Below are 16,949 nucleotides of genomic sequence, written 5' to 3' on the forward strand. Positions count from 1 at the left end.
AGTGGAATAAACTATATTTTAGTAGACCGTCACTGTTAAACACAACTTTGGTGTAGAAATTTACCAATAAAAGTTTACCAGAAACATTTTTATTAGGAGTTTTTTGTCTAAACTGTGAATTCAGAATGAAGACATGAAGAGACACCAGGAGGAAAATGTTAAGATTTTATTTACAGAGTCCTTTTGTATGATTTCTCATTTTTAACTTACAGAAAGTAATAAAAAAAATAAAAAATAAAAAAACAAGCAAACAACCTCATGGCTTCGCTGCGACAGTGATGGATCTCTCTGGAAACGAACTCTGAGGCAGAAGGGGAGAGAAAGAGAGGAAGAAGAGAGAGAGAGGGAGAAGAAGAGAGAGAGGCAGCGTCCCGAGACAGCCATACAAAAGTAAACAAAACTTTCTCTGAAAAAATAGATTTTTAAAAAAGCTCTGCTGGCAGAAAAAAAGTAAAACAAAACACAGTTTGCCCTGAGCGCAGCTGGCTGCGGGGAACCGGGACGACAGATCGGGTCAAAGGTCAAAGGGGGAAAAAAAACGAGACTCAAACCTCAAAAATACAAAAACCTGCATCCACCGACCTGAACTTAATCATTTCACATCTTATTTTACATCATCACACAAACGGCTTCTGATGGAATCGACCAACGAAACGTTAATTCAACTGAGGCTTTATTTTATAACTGCAGATGTTTTGAAGAGGAAAATGTCAGATTTCATGTTTTCTGTGAAGATATTACGATCTTTGTGTTGCTATTGGTAAAATATAGTCGGATGTATTCGGAGAAAGAAACTAAAGTGGTAAAAATTAAATCTGGTCAATTTTCACCTTCAGCTCCTGAAAAAAGTGACGATTGTATAAATATGACAAAATAAAAATAAACATAAAAAAGGGAGGAAATCCCATATTTTAAGAGGAAAGAAAATGTTTATAAATGTCTTCTAACTTTTGAGTTTTTACATTTTATTCCTGAGTTTATAAGAAATCTACAAAAAAACGAAGGAAGAATCTGAGGAGCGGATTGTTGATAAAATTTAAACGTGAAGCTCGGAGGAGAAAGTTATTTTGGTTTTGGAGGATTAACGGATGGGATGCAGCCCAGTGGGAGTGGAAGCAGAGCTGGTGTTGGCTGATGGAAACAGTGGGAGGTTCACTCATCATCTTCATCATCTTCATCTTCCGGGTCTCTCTTCCTCTTCTGTCCCTTTACCGGAGACGAATCCTCGTCTGTGGATGGAAAAATTACCCGTTGAACTTAACTATATACTAATTAAAGGCATCTGCAGGTTTCAGAAAGTCAAATTTAAGACGTTTAAGACTTTTTCAATAAAGTTTGAATAAAATTTTTTTTTTTTTTAAATGCATAAAAGCTAGCTAGCTAGCAAGGACAGATTAGCAGCTATTAGCAAATGTTTGTGTGCAACTCAAACATTTGCCTGACAGAAAAGAACCACAAGAAAAACACACAACTACACATGAGATTAAATATTCCTGCCACAACAAAATTTAACACTGGTGACTAAAGCATATAAGGTCAACTTATGGTTTTAAAATTAATTTAAGACTTTTTAAGGCCTTAATCACAGATACATTAATTTAAGACCTTTTTAATGCCAGTTTGAATAAAATTTAAGAAAAACTAAATATCGGAGATGATTGGGTGCAACTATGGGCTGGCAGCAGAAACTTTGCAGTTTGCATCCATAATAGATGCAAAAAAAAAAAAAAAAAAAAGCTCGCTAGCAAATGTACATTAGTAGCTAGTTAGCAACTGCCTCAAATTACAGAAAGCAAATGCCTGACAAAAAAGTCCTTCAAGGAAAAAGAAAAAAACTACAAAGAAGGTTAAATATTCCTGCCACAATAAAATGTAAGACCTGTGACCAAAGTACTTAAGGCTAACATTTTTGTAATGAATTTAAGACATTTTAAGGCCTTAAATATAAGAAACTCTGTCATTAATTGGACCAGCATGTATTATTTTAGAGGGTTGAATATTTCCAGATTTTTAAGGGGTTTGAAAAGTTTTTTTTAAGGCATATTAAAAAGAAAATCACGTTTTTAGCTTAGACTGGAGGTTAAACCAGAAGAAGAGCCCAGCTACTCACCATCATCTTCCTCGTCATCCTCGTCATCATCCTCGTCATCTTCCTCACTGTCCACCTCTCCGTTCACCCCACCGTCCTGCCAAAAACACCAGCATGTTAGTGTGATGACCAACGTGATGAAGATGTGGAGATGAAGCAGGAAGCTAACCTCATCATCACCGCTGTCGTCATCGTCCTCTTCCGCCACCACATCTTCATCATCGTCCTCTTCCTCCTCCCAGAACTCCTCCGACTCTCCTTCTAGGACAAAGAAGGCTCAGATTAACATCAAACACAACGAACCGTTCGTTGGGCTCTGGCGCTGCCGCAGACCTTCATCATCGACGGCGTCGGCCTCGCCGTCCGAGTCGGACGCCTCGCAGTCGTCGGCGTCGTAGCCGTCCAGGTAGGTGAGCTGAGGCAGCAGCGAGAAGATGGAGTCCCGGTAGTCGCCCAGGTTGGTCACCTCACAGTTGAACAGGTCCAAACTCTTCAGCTGAGGAAGTTTCTTCTGCAGCGGCCAAACAAAAAGAAAAAAAAAACAACAACCGTTCAGCAGCCTGGACCGGAGCAGAACCAGGAACAGAACCGGTTCCCTCCGCTTCATAGCTACACACCAACTCTACCGTCAGAATAGAACTAGCTCATAAATCAATCATCTCATTTTTGGCTTTTGAAAATTACATTTTTGGAGAATCTGAATTTTTTTTCACTAATTCCCTCCTTTGTTCCATCGTTTTGTCAGTACGGCCAGGGCGGCCATCTTGTTTTAAATATAAGGGCCAGGCTAAGGCTGGATAATAAATGGAGAAATCAACAATAAAGCCCAGGAGGAAAAATGAGGGACACAAAGTCTGGTTGGTTGTGAGAGTGAACGCTGTGGGACAAAATGGGTGTAAATAATACTGGCTTGTGAAAATCTGCCTTCAGAAAAATGCTTAGAAATAAACAGTAGCATGAAACGGTGCCAGTTAGCGCAGTCTGTTTTCATGCTGCCAAAGAGCTACCGTTGGAATATACACGCATAAAATCCAGCATAACTACCTTCACTTATTGATCTGGAAATGATTAGATGGTAGCATTGCTTTAATTTAACTGAGTTGTGTTTATTTGACTTAGCCGTCAGTCATGCGCTGTTAGTACGGAGCCTGTGCCGTTTGTAAGGAGTCTTGAGCCGTCAGCAGTGAGTCGTTAGCAGGGAGTCATTAGCAGAGAGCCATGAGTCGTTAGCATGGAGCCGTGAGTCGTTAGCAGTGAGTCGTTAGCACAGAGCCGTGAGTTGTTAGCACAGAGCCATGAGTCGTTAGCAGTGAGTCGTTAGCACAGAGCCGTGAGTCGTTAGCAGTGAGTCGTAAGCACGGAGCCGTGAGTCGTTAGCAGTGAGTCGTGAGCAGGGCGCCATCAGTAAGTGTCGTTATAACAAAAAACTGGGATGTTTTCTACCGGTTACCTTTGTGGTGCTGACTAACTTGGTTGTTTCCGTCCATCAGTTTCATTCATCTGGACGTGAGGTGGGCTGCACTCCAAGATCGATTTCTTGTGTTATTCCAGGCTCCTTTTTGGTTTTGGAAATGTAATAAATTGTATTCTGCCCTCTACACGTTCTGGGTAATGGCTGTCAGGATCGGTTATTACCCACTGACAACTTAGACCTTGATTATCTATTATTTTTCCTCAAAATCTCTCTGACCCCAGCGTGTTTTCTATGATAGATGCTGTCAATATTGTCGGAGTTCTGTACTTGGAACGCTGATTGGTCAGTTGCTGAAAAAAACCCTGGAATGATTGGGGGAGGATTGCTCTACGTCAGATATTTAAAACAAAAAACTAAACTGTCTTCATTCAGCTAATATTATGAATATATTCCCAGTAATTAAACAATTAAAAATAATTGCAGCCTGCCGCTAATACAAAGTACTTTCTGTCATTTGTAATTTATTTTCTTAGAAAAGAAAGCCAGACAACAACAAAAAAAGTCAGATTATATGTTTAAGTCGTTACTGCTTCAATATTCCAGTTTAAAGGTCGACTGTAAGCTAACCCAGCCAGCAGGCGTCGTGTCCGTCGTTAACCAACCAAATCGGAGGTATTGGCGTCTCATTTCAGACCTACCAGCGGCTCCAGAGTGCTGATGTCTTTGAACTTGTTCCCGCTCAAGTTGAGGTGTGTCAGATTGACAAGCCGCTCTGCCAGAACCTCCAGACCGCCTGATATCCTGTTATCACTCAGCTCCAGCTACAGACACAGAGGGGGGTGAAATTAAAGCATTTAGTGGGATTTAAAGCGACTCTGCAGCAGTAAAATGTTCTCAACATCACAACAAATCTCATAGATCAACAGATCATTTAAAACTGCAGCGTGTAACTTTTATAAAAACATGTTTATGAGAACCGGTGAAAAACAAACCAAAAAAAGCCAGAAGGAGGGGCTTAGTGCTGTCAATCAACCTTGTGTACTCGCCCTTAAATGTGCAGTTGGCAGAGAAACAACTAACCGTTACGGTTCGGCTCTCCTCACTCTTGTTTTCTAGTCCATAATTTGAGTTTTTTTTCCTCAAAAATATTTTAGATTAATCTCAGAATTTTTTTCTAGAAAATTTGTGACTTTTTAAACTAAAAATTTTAAGTTTTTTTCTAGAATTTGTTTAGATTAATCTCAGAACTTTTTTTTATTAAAAAAAATTAGAAAATGTTTCAAAAGTCAAAAATTTTCAAAAATAGAAATTTAGAACTTTTGAACTCAGAAATGTTCACGTTTTGTCTAGAAACCAGCTTTTCCTCTAGCAATTTTTTGACTTTTCAAAATTTGAGATTTTTTTTTAGATTTATGCCATCACTGATGATTCATTCTCTGCTAGCTGCAGCGTAACAGAGTAGGGGTGATTGACAGCACTAAGACCCGCCTCCTGGCTCTGATTGGTTGTTTCCCGTTAGCACTGAGTGAAGGTGGAGGAGCTCGTTTTTTTCCCACAGATCATCTGTCTTGTGTTACGACACAGTGACAGTTTCAGCATTTATAAGTTACACTCTGCAGAAACATCAGCTTATTGTTGCCAGAGGATTCTGAATAGATTTCACCTTTTTGAGCTTGTCCAGTTTGGGGATGTCCGCTACGCTGGTCAGTCCGACGTTGATCAGGCTGAGCAGTTCCAGGTTGGAGAACTCCTCTGTGATTCCTTCGATCTTTCCCTCACTGGAGCGGCAGTTGTCCAGGACCAGCTCCTGCACCTGAGGGGAGGGAAAAGTAAATGTAATATCAGGAAATATCAGCCATAACTGCGGTATCAATATCGGCATCGGCTCGAAAATGTCAAATCAGTGCATTCGAAATGTATCTATTTTGAATCATGGAATCACCAAATTAATAATCAATTTATTGTCCTAATTTACAGTAATAATCTCTATTATAACGTTTTTACTTTATAAGCTAAAGTTTTTAAAAATATTTTACGATTTGAGCCAACGTGCTTAAAGTGGCCACCAGAGGGCGCAACAGATGATCAGCCAGTTGCAGAAGCTTCCAGCTAATACTAGAGTATAAAATTATTGTAATATTTTAATGGAGGAACAAAAATGAACATATCTATAACAACAGTAGGATTCAAAATTCAACAAAAGATACAAGTGGCTTGAACTGAAAAGTACTTTCACTTCTATAGTATTCGGAGGATTTTATACATCAGATTATCTCATAAATTTATTGGTGGACATCAGGTGACTATTTAAATTATGTTTATATGTGATAAACAGGTTATACACCAACACATGCAAAACACATATAATCTCTATAAAAAGAACAACATGCCTGCAATAATAACTAGAAAGCTATTCGATGTTTCCTCTTTTTATTGGTAGAAATCTTTAGCTTAGCTCAACCTGAGTTTTTAAGTGAATCCCAGCCATGCTCATGTCTGAATAATATAGTAATTAAAGCTCCTAAATGCTACAGAAACACCAGTAGACCTGTTGATGTCTTGTGTGTGTCCAGCCCACAACAAATTAGCAGCTAGACTGTGCTTCTTTGTGCATTTATTATCATGTAAACAGTGATCTGATCACTCAGCAGGACTTTATTCTCAGGTGTGGAGGGATTTTATTTACATGTAAAGCACTGCAACGCAACATAAATGCATTTTAATTCCAGGGTTTAAATTTGAAAAGGGGAACATCTCTTTTCAACGACTGTCTGATGCCTTGGTTACTGCCTCATACATCAACCTCTTACCCCCCAGACAGTGCACATTCCAGACACGCTAGCTACTTGCTAATTAATGATTTACACACCTATTGTTGGCTCCCCTGTGGACCAAGCTACAGTTAGCTCTGCTGGATGAAAATTAGTCTGTAATGGTTGTAAAATATATTTCACTTCAATCTAAATGGAACTCACCCCTCATCAATCTTAGGCTGGAAAATAGCAGTTTTATAAATAAAAGGGATCAGTTAGCAGTTTTATAATTCCTGATCAGTTTTATAATTGAAAAGATTTCCTGATTAGTTTAATAAATGGAAAGGTTTCCTTATCAGTTTTATAAATGGAAAGGTTTCCTTATCAGTTTTATAAATGGAAAGGTTTCCTTATCAGTTTTATAATTGGAACGGGTCCTGACCAGTTTTATAATTGGAACGGGTCCTGACCAGTTTTATAATTGGAACGGGTCCTGACCAGCTCTTTATTGGAACCCAGCCTACTCTCTGTTTGTAAACTCCCGACGCACGAGCGGCGTCACGTGGGTCTCATATCTGCTAACCGTCGCAATGCTCTTTTTAACCTCCATAAACGCTAAAAAGAGAATCCCAATATTGTTCTTTTAAGTTTAATGTTGAACCTGAGAATTTTAACTAACATGAATAACACATCGGGCAGAGCGCAATGAATTACCGTTAGGCTACTTTAGCTTCAAGCTAGCATTAGCGCGCACTTAACGGCACGTTACAGCTATGGGCTCCGACTACTTTCTGACACAGCGTTGGTACAGGCAGCTATTAAAGGAAAAAAACGTAACAATACACACAAAGGGCACAAAGTTTAGTGTAGGCAAACTCAAAAATTAATATTTAAAACTTACCCTTCTATTTTAATTGTATTTAATGTACAAAGATTAACATTCAAAACTCATTTCCTGCCGAGTTTAAATTATAATACGTCGTAATATTCAAACGACACATAGTTATTGGTTTATAAACATATTTAATAACTTCCACGGATTAAAATATTAAACTGTAAAGCTACTTTAATAATTTGCTGTAATCATTTCTTTATATTAACGGAGTCAAATGCAGCTGCGTAGTAATGTAGTTCCAGATATTAGTCAGGCCCACGAAACAAACACGGACGTATGAGGCTGAAGTTGGTATCCGATTCAGAGCGACAGTAAAGGGGTATTTCACTAGTTCAAGATTTTGAATTATCATACATCGTTTATAATTGCAAAGTTTAAAGTTTGATTGGGTAATTTACACATTACAAGTATTCTTAAAAACTTTTGTTTTATTTGTTGTCTTAAATTGGTTTGTTAAAAATTGCAACAGATACTTATAAATTTCACAAATTAATGTCTGTTTTTAAGAATGTATATTTAGTGTGTAACTATTCAGATCGGGCTAGACTGGTATAATTATTGCAGTTTATACTACAATATTAAAGATAAAGAAATGGGTACTAAAACACTAGTTTTAGTTTCACATTAAAACGAATGTTTCACAAATAACTAACTGTATTAAAAAATACTGTTCAGTTTAGAATAACAAAGTCCAGGTATTAGCAGTCTAAGGATTTTATAATTTGGTCCATAATTCAATAAAAATAGTCCAAACTCCTCAAAATTATCCCTTTACTAAAGTTTCAAAACGGACACTAACTTCAGCGTCACCAGCACAAGTTTATACTCGCATTAGACAAACAGTAGCGTGAACAACAGGGAATAAATTTACCTCCAAAAATTCTAAATTTATCTGTTATTTTAGAATAACTTTGACTTGAAGACATAAATAAATAAGTTTGTAGTTTGGTGAAGCTGCAGATCCAGCTGCCATGTGCTCCACCACCTCTCCTCCTCCCCCTCCCGCTGCCGGTTGAATTCACACCGCAGTTAAATAGTTAAAAACCCGGGACTCTCACCTCCGCTGGAGACCGGTGCCTCAACTCTAAAGAAACCCTCTTCTTCATGTCCATTTTCCTCTACTTCTGACTCTCTGCGATGCAAAACACTCGTTTCTACACGATCCTCTCTTCAGCATCAACACGCGGAAACAGAGTGAAGTTAGCTACCGCTAGCACAAAGAACTTCCAGCGAAGACCACAACAATAAAAGTCTGAGGCGGTACAGTAGAGTCGCTGACCATTAACTTTACTTATTTTACATTCTAGCTCATAATTGAAATATATATCAGTTTGTTCCGTATATAGGCAAAATAAAAGCCTCGTATTTATGGAATAATCTCCAAAGTATGTTTAGCGTTTTACATTTATTTTGAAAAGGCAAACATAGTTTCCGGAAGTGCGCTGCTTTCATATCATAAAGCGATACAGAAACACAACGTTTACATAGCGTGTGTGAAAGTGGGTCAAGGCGTTGTTGCTTTCAAGTACCAACAGAAATTTGGCTATTTTAAACGACAAACAGCAAAATGAACACGTGTAACTCGAGTTAAATGACTTCCTAAACTAGTTGGTGGGATGTTTTAGAAAATTACAGCACAAATATTGCTTCAAGCCGTCAGTTAAAAAATAAGTTTCATTTTTTCCCCCCCATTCTTTTCGCAATAGATTCAGAGCTTCTCTTGAAGCACCTGAACATATCACATGTAGAAAAACGGAGGGAAACGGCAACATGAAGGAAACATTGATTTCTAGCGTCTCTAGTGGATGTTTGTATATTAAAATCAAACAGGAATTCATTTTACAGTGAAAATATTCACACATTTTACAAAAAAACTCTGCAATTTTTAGATTAATCTAAGACATTTTCCAGTAAAGAGAGGAGAAAACATGGCAGTTTGAGTTTGAAAAGTTGCAATTAAAAAAAAAAAGTTTTTTGCCTTTTCTTGAAAAAATCAGTGATATTTTGACGGAAATGTATTCCTTCTTCTACAATGACCCTAACATGCCGTCATATTTTACCCATTCTGGTCTCCATTAACTCGCCGTTTTATTCGTTTGCATTATTCACTCTAAAAAGCAAAATCAACCCTGATCTAACATTTTTGAAGTTCAGATGCTTTTGCTAGTTGTTCTGGAAAACAAGCATTAAAAAACGCATCAATCTTAACACTATAACAAACACTTTTTTCTCTTTGATTCAGATTTTGAATGTGGACTCTGTATATAAAATAAACATTAGACACATTATACACAGCTTTTTATTGTGGTTTTAGTTCTTTATTGTCATATCACTGTAGATCATCTTCACAACAAGCAGTTATACATACAGTGGTCTTAGAGTATATCACTGTCCAATACGAGGAGAGCAACAGTTAGAATCACAGCTATGGTTTCTTTCTCCACCCCACCCACAGACCCTGAAAATAACCACCTCCTCCTCTCCGCTACACCACAAACCCAAGTGATTACAACCATCAAAATAATGTCACAGGTGCCTGACGAATAAACAGGACTCTGGAATAAATAAATCAATAAATAACCAAATGAATATGTACAATACTTAAATAAATAGTAATGAGTTGTGTATATATATTTACATACACACAAGTAGCTCACCAGAGAATGGCAGGTTCCACAGGCATAGAGCTGGTTTTTTTTATATCTCATTTTTAATACAGCCACAAGGCGTACAGCTTCATTATGTAACACAGCCACAGGTCAGACCAAGGCCAAATTATTATGCCTCAGAAATCATAGTGCAAACATTTCCAGAAAGCAGGGCAGGTTCACAGGTTGAGCAACATCAGTTTAGATCCAATATGGCCGCCACACGCATGACATGTGGTGACAGATTGAACTGTCCAACTGCATTTATGACTGTTGAAAATTTGCTAAAACACACACATAAAACTGTATTTATTTTCAAAACAGTCATAGATAAATGTAGAGAGAAATAACCTGTTGCTGTTGGTTGGCATTGCTAGCGTTCAGTCTGGTCACTGAAGACAACAATTAGAGACTCTGAGTTTTACTGGAAACCAGTTAAACTGGGACAGATGTTATTCTCAGACTGAGCCCCAAAAGTACTTTACAACATACTTTTACAAAATTCCAAGTAATTTTTACAACATCTGTAAGATTTTCCAATATTTTGCCATTTTTGTGAAATCCCAAATGGGTTTTGGAAGAGTCTGACATTTTTGTTTCATAAGATCCCAAAAAAGGGTCGCAAGATTTCTCAAAGGTTCTCAGAGATTCCATACATGTTCAGAGATCCTGACTTGTTTTTTTCTTTTTTTTTGGAAGATCCCATAAAAGTTTGGCGGGTTCCTGAAAAAGATGAGGGTTCAAGAGGCAGATAAGGGAAAGACTCTCCATTGTTTCAAAAAACAATATCGTACACACAGGATCAGTTTCATATATGTTTTCAACCAGTTGAACCCAAACAAATCTGCCCAGAGCGTTGTATTAAGCATGCCAAACCCATAGGGGGCAGTGTAACGCTAAGCTAAAACCTGTCAGCTGATCAGATCGTCTCAAAACAATCCCAACTTCCTGTTAGGAATTAAACACGGCACCAGGAGGTTCATTTGTGTGGACAGACTTATGGGTTGAACTACGTTTAAATAGTTTATTAGAATATAAAGTTATTAAAATAAGACGATGTCGATTGGGAATTGTGTAAAATGAGGTTTGTGGATAAATTGGTGTATTATTTGTTGCAAAGACAAATACAGAGTTCTCCCAAATCTCCACTTGGGCCTGAGTTTTATAATCATTTAAGTGATATTAAACAGTTTTTGTTTGGAAAAAAGGCAAAAACACATCAAAATGTATTTGTTTGACCAGATGTTGACCTACATGTGGTCTAGGCCTGAGACAAGACAAAGAAATCATAAGTTTGAGTTTCATTTAAGCATTTGTCAATGTAGACAAACTGCAACAACACTCGGGCAGTGACTAGGCCAACACAGCTGTCCACTACTAAACACTAATTGCATTAATCCTTCTCAAGTTTTGCTTGATCTAATGAAACTTTTGTGGGATTTCATCACTCCTCTTGATCTTGCAAATCTTTGTCTGTTGTCACAAGGAAACTCAGAGGGGTTTGCAAAACCTTTCTGGGATCTTGCCCTAACAAGTCAGGATCTTGCTAAAGCACATTTTTCTTTTTCTTCTTTGGCTCTTTCGGGGCTCACAGTTCCTGTCTTTGAAGTAAATGGAACGCTGCACTAATTTTCGTCATGATGATGCAAGTAAATTACAGGAGAAAAATGGCTTTTTTGGTGCCATCGAAGCAGAAAAAGGGCAACTCCATTGGATAAAGTCTTTTGATGCCCCCACAAAAAACTAACAGAAGAAAGCAGATGACCAAGTCTCAATTTAAACTCAAACTGAAAAAGCATTGCATTTTAATATCAATGCTCAGCTTTTTTCCTTTCTTAAATAGTTTGAAGATCATCCCAGATGAGTGTTTTTGCTAGCTTCCAACCGATGAAAGGTTGAGATGAAACCAGGTTTGGTTTAAGTGCTACGTTTTATCCTTCAGTCCACACTACGCTGAAAACTAAGCAGAGGCAAGTAAAGTCGCCGAGGTCTGACACTCACTTATGTGAATAGCAAACATGGAGAATAACACTGTACAACAAGTCCCTCATTGAGGTTAGAATACATGTCGCCATAGAGGGCAAATCGGCAAGGACAAAAAACAGAAACAGACAAAAGCAGGGCCGAATTAAATTAAGACATTTAACAGAAAATAAAAATGTCATAAAGCACTTTGTAGTTTAAATAGGAATGCTTAGACCTAAGTGGGCTAAAAGCTGTAAAATAACAACCCACAGAGCAATTATATAGCAATTTCCAAAATAGGCTAATTGCTCACAAAGAAAGCTGGTGAGACAGACGTCTCACTAGTTGTATTTTTACTAATTTTGTGTTTGGACAGCCATCCTTGACAGCACACATTAAGCGCTTCGGTTGCATGCAACTCACAAACTTTCCACAGACAGAATCTGAAAATCAGATTTGTAAACACAGAAGTTCACACAATGAAAAAAAGCTAAAAAAAATAAATAATATAAAATAAAAAAGAAAAACACTGAACATACATTGTGCTCCAAACCTCCATCTTCTACAACAACCTGCAACAGTTAAGGAGTAGCTAGAATGTGGCAGAGAAAGTTCATTTTGGTGTCGCACATTGGAATGTCAGCTAGAGATCGCTAGCTAGCATGCAAGTTAGCTAGCCAACAGATAGACTGTTAGAGCTAGAGATAACTAGCTAGCACGCAAGCTAACTAGCCAATAGATAGACTGTTAGCTAGGGACCGCTAGCTAACATGCAAGCTAGCTAGCTAACAGATAGACTTATCTAGAGATTGCTAGTGAGCTAGCACGCTAGCTAGCCGATAGATAGATAGATAGATAGATAGATAGAGTTCTTATTGAAATGTTACATTTTATTGTTGCATCATAATTTATTGCCATGGTGTTTATTGTTTGACAGTAGATCGCTGTGGTTAGCTTGACACTACAGTTTCATAATATTATCATTCATGTCTAAAATACTCTATTTTATGTTTCTACAGCTTCAAAGTTCACCATTCTCCAGCCAAAATAGTGTATGACATGTTAAATCCTTTCATCACTGGCTTAATGTCATTTGATAAAGCATTAATGAGGTATAGTTGCTTCTGTCAATTAACCACAAAGCTGAAGAACAACGAAGACAAAAATCAGTAGTCTGTGTTGTAATTATTAAAACAGCTGGAAATTTAGAGAGAAATAATACTTGCGATATTTTTTTCAACTGAATTTAGATGGATAGTATATGAAGGATACTCACTTGTCTGTTTTAAAACTCAATACAAAAGTCAATACAAAAGTCATCGACAGTATGATCTTTTACTTGTATCGAAATCCTTACTAATGGAAATAAGTCCATGTATTTTAAAATGTTACCACAGACGTTAGATTACCTATTTAAAATAATTTCACTAGTAAGACGTGACAAAAGCGAGCAGTGCTTATAAATGAAGCATGTCCTTCTGACAATCTAATCCAAAAGACTTAGTTTACTTTGCTGAATGAGGTATTCAGTATCTAGCCAGCGAATACTGATGAGTTCTCTGCTCAACACTGATTCATTAAAGCACAAATATATACGATGCTAACGGTTGTGTGTGATTAGCCACTCTTTACACAGTTATCATTAGCTTTGCTAGCACAGATTCCTGCCGATATCGTTTGTTAAATGCAATTATTACCAGGAGAGCAGAGTTTTAATTTAGAATTAATGCTAAATATTGGAATTAAAAAACGTTTTAATGTAAATTTGGAGCCATTTATAAATAGCACTACGGTACAAGAGGAAGCCACAAGTACAACATTTAGCACTCTGCTTATATTTTTTGCTAGCAAAACTCCTAGAAATGTAAAAATGCCTTTTCAGTTTTGCAAAATCAAAACATTGAAACAGCTATGCCTCATCAGTATGTGAATTTCAACTGGCTTCTGGAACACATACTAATCTTAAACCTCTAGATGTTAAAAACATGTAGCTAGCATAAAGTCAGAAACCGAACATCTCAGATGTTTCACTAAAATATTTACGTGAACTAAAGGTTTTTTTTATTGATGTATTTTTTATTACTACCAGTATAGCTTAAGTGCTTGATAAACTACTGCATTATTGAAGAGCCATATACAACAGTTACCAACTTAATCTCTTTCACGAGGTTGTAACAAACACCTTTAAACCCAATTAAAAAGAGCGCCACTGCTGCAGGAACTAAAACGAGCAGCTGTGGTTCCAGTCCCACTGTCCTGTCTAATTATACATCATCTAGAACAAGAATGGACGATATTTACCACCAACAATGAAACTGGTTTTATGAACAAACCCAAACTATATTTTTTATCTTTTCTGTTGAAAATTCTAGAACCAGAACAAAATTCTCGGAGCACCATTGAGGTTCTAGGATTTTCCCCATCCAGCTGGAAACCTGGAGGGAGTTTTAATGTTTATGTGGACTCAAAAATAACCTTCTGAAGTTCTGTACCACTGAAGAGCTGCATGAATAATGTTCAGGTCAGTTAAAGAATAATTTATTGATCCCAAAGGGAAATTAAATATGCTATAATGTGAAAACATAATAAGTTCGGTTGTTGCATTAAAACAGAATTTGGTGATGCAACATCTTGCAAATAGTTATAACTGTAACGTTTAACCCAAATAACGTTAGGAAATAAAAAACTGGTAATAGTTGCTATAGTAAAGGAACTGGTCAGTGTATCAAACTATATATAAAAATAAGATTTAATTATGTATTAGTGAAGACATTGTGTTTTTGTCAAGTTCATGTTTTAGGCCATAATTGGTCATTGACAGTTTTTAGAGTTCACTTGTTCAAATAAATCTCATTAATGCAGAAATCAAAGTCTGACTCCTTCAAGTGCCATTTTTTACATGATAAAGATGATCAGAAATGGCCTTTTTGTCTCCCTAAGAAGCTACAAATTTAATAAATTCATTTTACGTTAAAATCTGACTGATGGCAAACCGGTTGTTGGTGAAATGACTGAAAACTGTAACTGCTGCAGGCGACAAGCTTTGTGTAAACTATTTTGTTTCCTACTTCAACAGTTATGTGTCGTTTTGGGGAGGCAGTGATCTACATCCGAACTGAATGCAAAGTCCTGAACGTTAAACGTTTCTGTGAGTCAGTCTCGCATGCAAAGGCAGGGAACTAGACAAATCCGCAAGCAGCTCCACACTTTAAAACCAACAGATGTGACTCTAAGAGGACAGAAAACAAAACTTCTCTTTAGCTCAGTGCAAATCTTTCTACAAATGGTTACCAGTTCATTTTAGCCGCTGTAGAACACGGCAACCTCAAGGTTTTCCTCTCTTTCACCGATCCAACATGGCTGCTGTCTCCTAAAACTCTGCTAAAGTCTCCATCCAAGACAGATAAACTCAAAACAAGGGATTAAACCTGGTATTCACCCTGAAACTGGGTCTAATCTCCTAAACCGTTGATGTGGCTGGTCCATGCATCCAACCACTGAACTGAAAGTCTACCCCGACTCAGAGAAAGGCAGAAATGACAACAGCTGTAGCTCTACGGGCCACAGAGCCATGCTAAAAGGCAGTGCTAGTAAGACGGAGAGAACAAAAATGAAAACTTGTAGAAAAGCAGAAGAAGTCAAAGCAAAGGGATGAGGAAAAGCCGTCAGGTTGGTAACCGATGAGCAGGAATTTGTGCTGGCTTCGTCATAACGGAGTACGGACAGGTTGAAACACACATTCAGACATGCACGTACATAATACACTGAGCCTTGTTTGCAAGTCTCCAAAGCCTCGTTGGTGTCCATTGCTGCCAGGCTAAGCACCATGCTTCAACAGACCAACATCTCTCCGTCTTCTCGTCTCTTTCAGTCCTCCGTCGCTGCGCCGCTTACCCTACAGTCTCCTCCTCATCGTCTCTTTTTGAAAGTCCTGTGTTGTCCAGCGCCTCTCTCGTTTCGGTCCGTTGTAGTGAAAGCAGAATTGCACAGAAGCACAGAAGAAGAAGAAGAAGTAGAAGGAGGGCGTGATTTGTCGTTTCTGCAAATACAGGCTGTTTCACGGGTGTCCGGATTGGTCAAGAGGGAAGGACCGGGCGGCCGGCTGGACACTAGTGGGGCAGCGGCACCAGGATATCCACGTAGTTGATGGGGAAGAAGCCCGACTGGCCGTTGATCATGCCCTCGTACCAGTTCTCGTCAATCTGATTGGTCAGAGTGATGATGTCGCCCTCCTTGAAGCCCAACTCGCCCTCGTTCTCTGGCTCAAAGTCGTAGAGCGCTCGACAGCAGGGCTGGTCCATCGGCGCTGAGAGACGACGACAAAACACAGGCTGATCACTGGACCAGTCAAAGTCACCTCCACCAATCAGAAATACAGAGGAACACCATAATAATATAAATAAAAACATTATTACCAGAGGTCAGCACAGTAACAGAAATTATACACAAGTGAGAGAAGAAATGCTTCACAATAAAATTAGTCAAACAAAAGTCAAAAGAGTGCAGTACAGTGTAGTAAAAATATTCCTAAAAATAACTCAAGTAAATGTAATTGAGCAAATATAAAAAGATAAATCTGACATTTTTCTACAGTCTGAATACAGATGACAGTGTAACTATAATTAGTAAAGTCTCTGATCACATTGATTCTTGTTCAATAGACAGAATTATGAGGCGGTGGGATGGATCTGCCACCTGCTGGCAGAAACTGGCAACTGCACCATATTTTCTTAAAATTGAAAGCTACAAAACAGCCAATTGGCAGAAAATGTGCCACTTTTATTGAGGTTATTTTAACTAAATCAATAAACATTTACAGATTCTCCATGTTAAAAGGCAAAAAGATGGCAGATTTTTCTTTCTGTGCTTCATTTCTAACCCTTGTTCCAGTTTTACGGTTAATTTCCATCCACAGGTTTGAATTTAAGCCTCAGTGTGACTTTATTTTTCCGGTTGGACGCAGGGTGGGTACCTGGTGATTTCCCCGGGGATTTGGCCGAGTGGATCCCCCCGTTGTGGCTCTCGCTGGGGGGCAGGAGCTCCAGAGTCATCTTGGGTTTGGGAGTGTACTCCTTCCTGGGTTTACTGGACACCTCTTTTATCCTGGGGACAGGGAAACGCAAACGTTTCAGTGAAAGCGCGCTGGTCTGCCTTCACCGGCTTATTTCTGTGCCGAGGTGGGAGG

At 38.2% G+C, this 16,949-nt stretch overlaps 2 protein-coding genes across 3 annotated transcripts in view; both read right to left on the minus strand.

Moving 5' to 3' along the window:
- Nucleotides 1-151: 151 nt before the first annotated feature.
- Nucleotides 152-8,379, minus strand: LOC106926059 (acidic leucine-rich nuclear phosphoprotein 32 family member D-like). Of its 2 annotated transcripts, none has more exons than XM_015000713.2 (7): nucleotides 8,210-8,379; nucleotides 5,167-5,316; nucleotides 4,202-4,324; nucleotides 2,423-2,600; nucleotides 2,259-2,347; nucleotides 2,111-2,186; nucleotides 152-1,229 (listed from the first exon to the last, which is right to left on the minus strand). In XM_015000713.2, the coding sequence occupies exons 1-7, from the start codon at nucleotides 8,261-8,263 to the stop codon at nucleotides 1,153-1,155; spliced, it is 747 nt and encodes a 248-aa protein (XP_014856199.1). In that variant the 5' UTR covers nucleotides 8,264-8,379; the 3' UTR covers nucleotides 152-1,152. The 2 variants fall into 2 exon arrangements, with proteins under 2 accessions (XP_014856199.1, XP_014856198.1); XM_015000712.2 differs by having other exon boundaries at nucleotides 2,259-2,350.
- Nucleotides 8,380-9,447: 1,068 nt separating this feature from the next.
- LOC106926060 (endophilin-A1-like) overlaps nucleotides 9,448-16,949 on the minus strand; it is a 10,755-nt gene continuing 3,253 nt past the window's right edge. The window contains exons 7-8 of the mRNA XM_015000714.2: nucleotides 16,737-16,867; nucleotides 9,448-16,070 (exon numbers count right to left, since the gene is read on the minus strand). Coding sequence (XP_014856200.2) covers nucleotides 15,874-16,070; nucleotides 16,737-16,867 — 328 coding nt within the window. The 3' untranslated portion in view covers nucleotides 9,448-15,873. The remainder of the gene's footprint in view (nucleotides 16,071-16,736; nucleotides 16,868-16,949) is intronic.

The sequence above is a fragment of the Poecilia mexicana genome, unplaced genomic scaffold, assembly GCF_051168715.1.
Source record: "Poecilia mexicana isolate PSO_F unplaced genomic scaffold, ASM5116871v1 scaffold_18, whole genome shotgun sequence".
Taxonomy (NCBI): Eukaryota; Metazoa; Chordata; class Actinopteri; order Cyprinodontiformes; family Poeciliidae; genus Poecilia; species Poecilia mexicana.

Excerpts from the sequence above, each read along its gene's own strand:
- LOC106926059 (XM_015000712.2), bottom strand. The coding sequence starts at position 8,263 with ATGGACATGAAGAAGAGGGTTTCTTTAGAGTTGAGGCACCGGTCTCCA. Across the intron at positions 2,187-2,258 it reads ACGACAGCGGTGATGATGAG|GACGGTGGGGTGAACGGAGA; the intron begins GTTAGCTTCCTG and ends TGTTTTTGGCAG. Across the intron at positions 1,230-2,110 it reads GGATGACGAGGAAGATGATG|ACGAGGATTCGTCTCCGGTA; the intron begins GTGAGTAGCTGG and ends TTCCATCCACAG.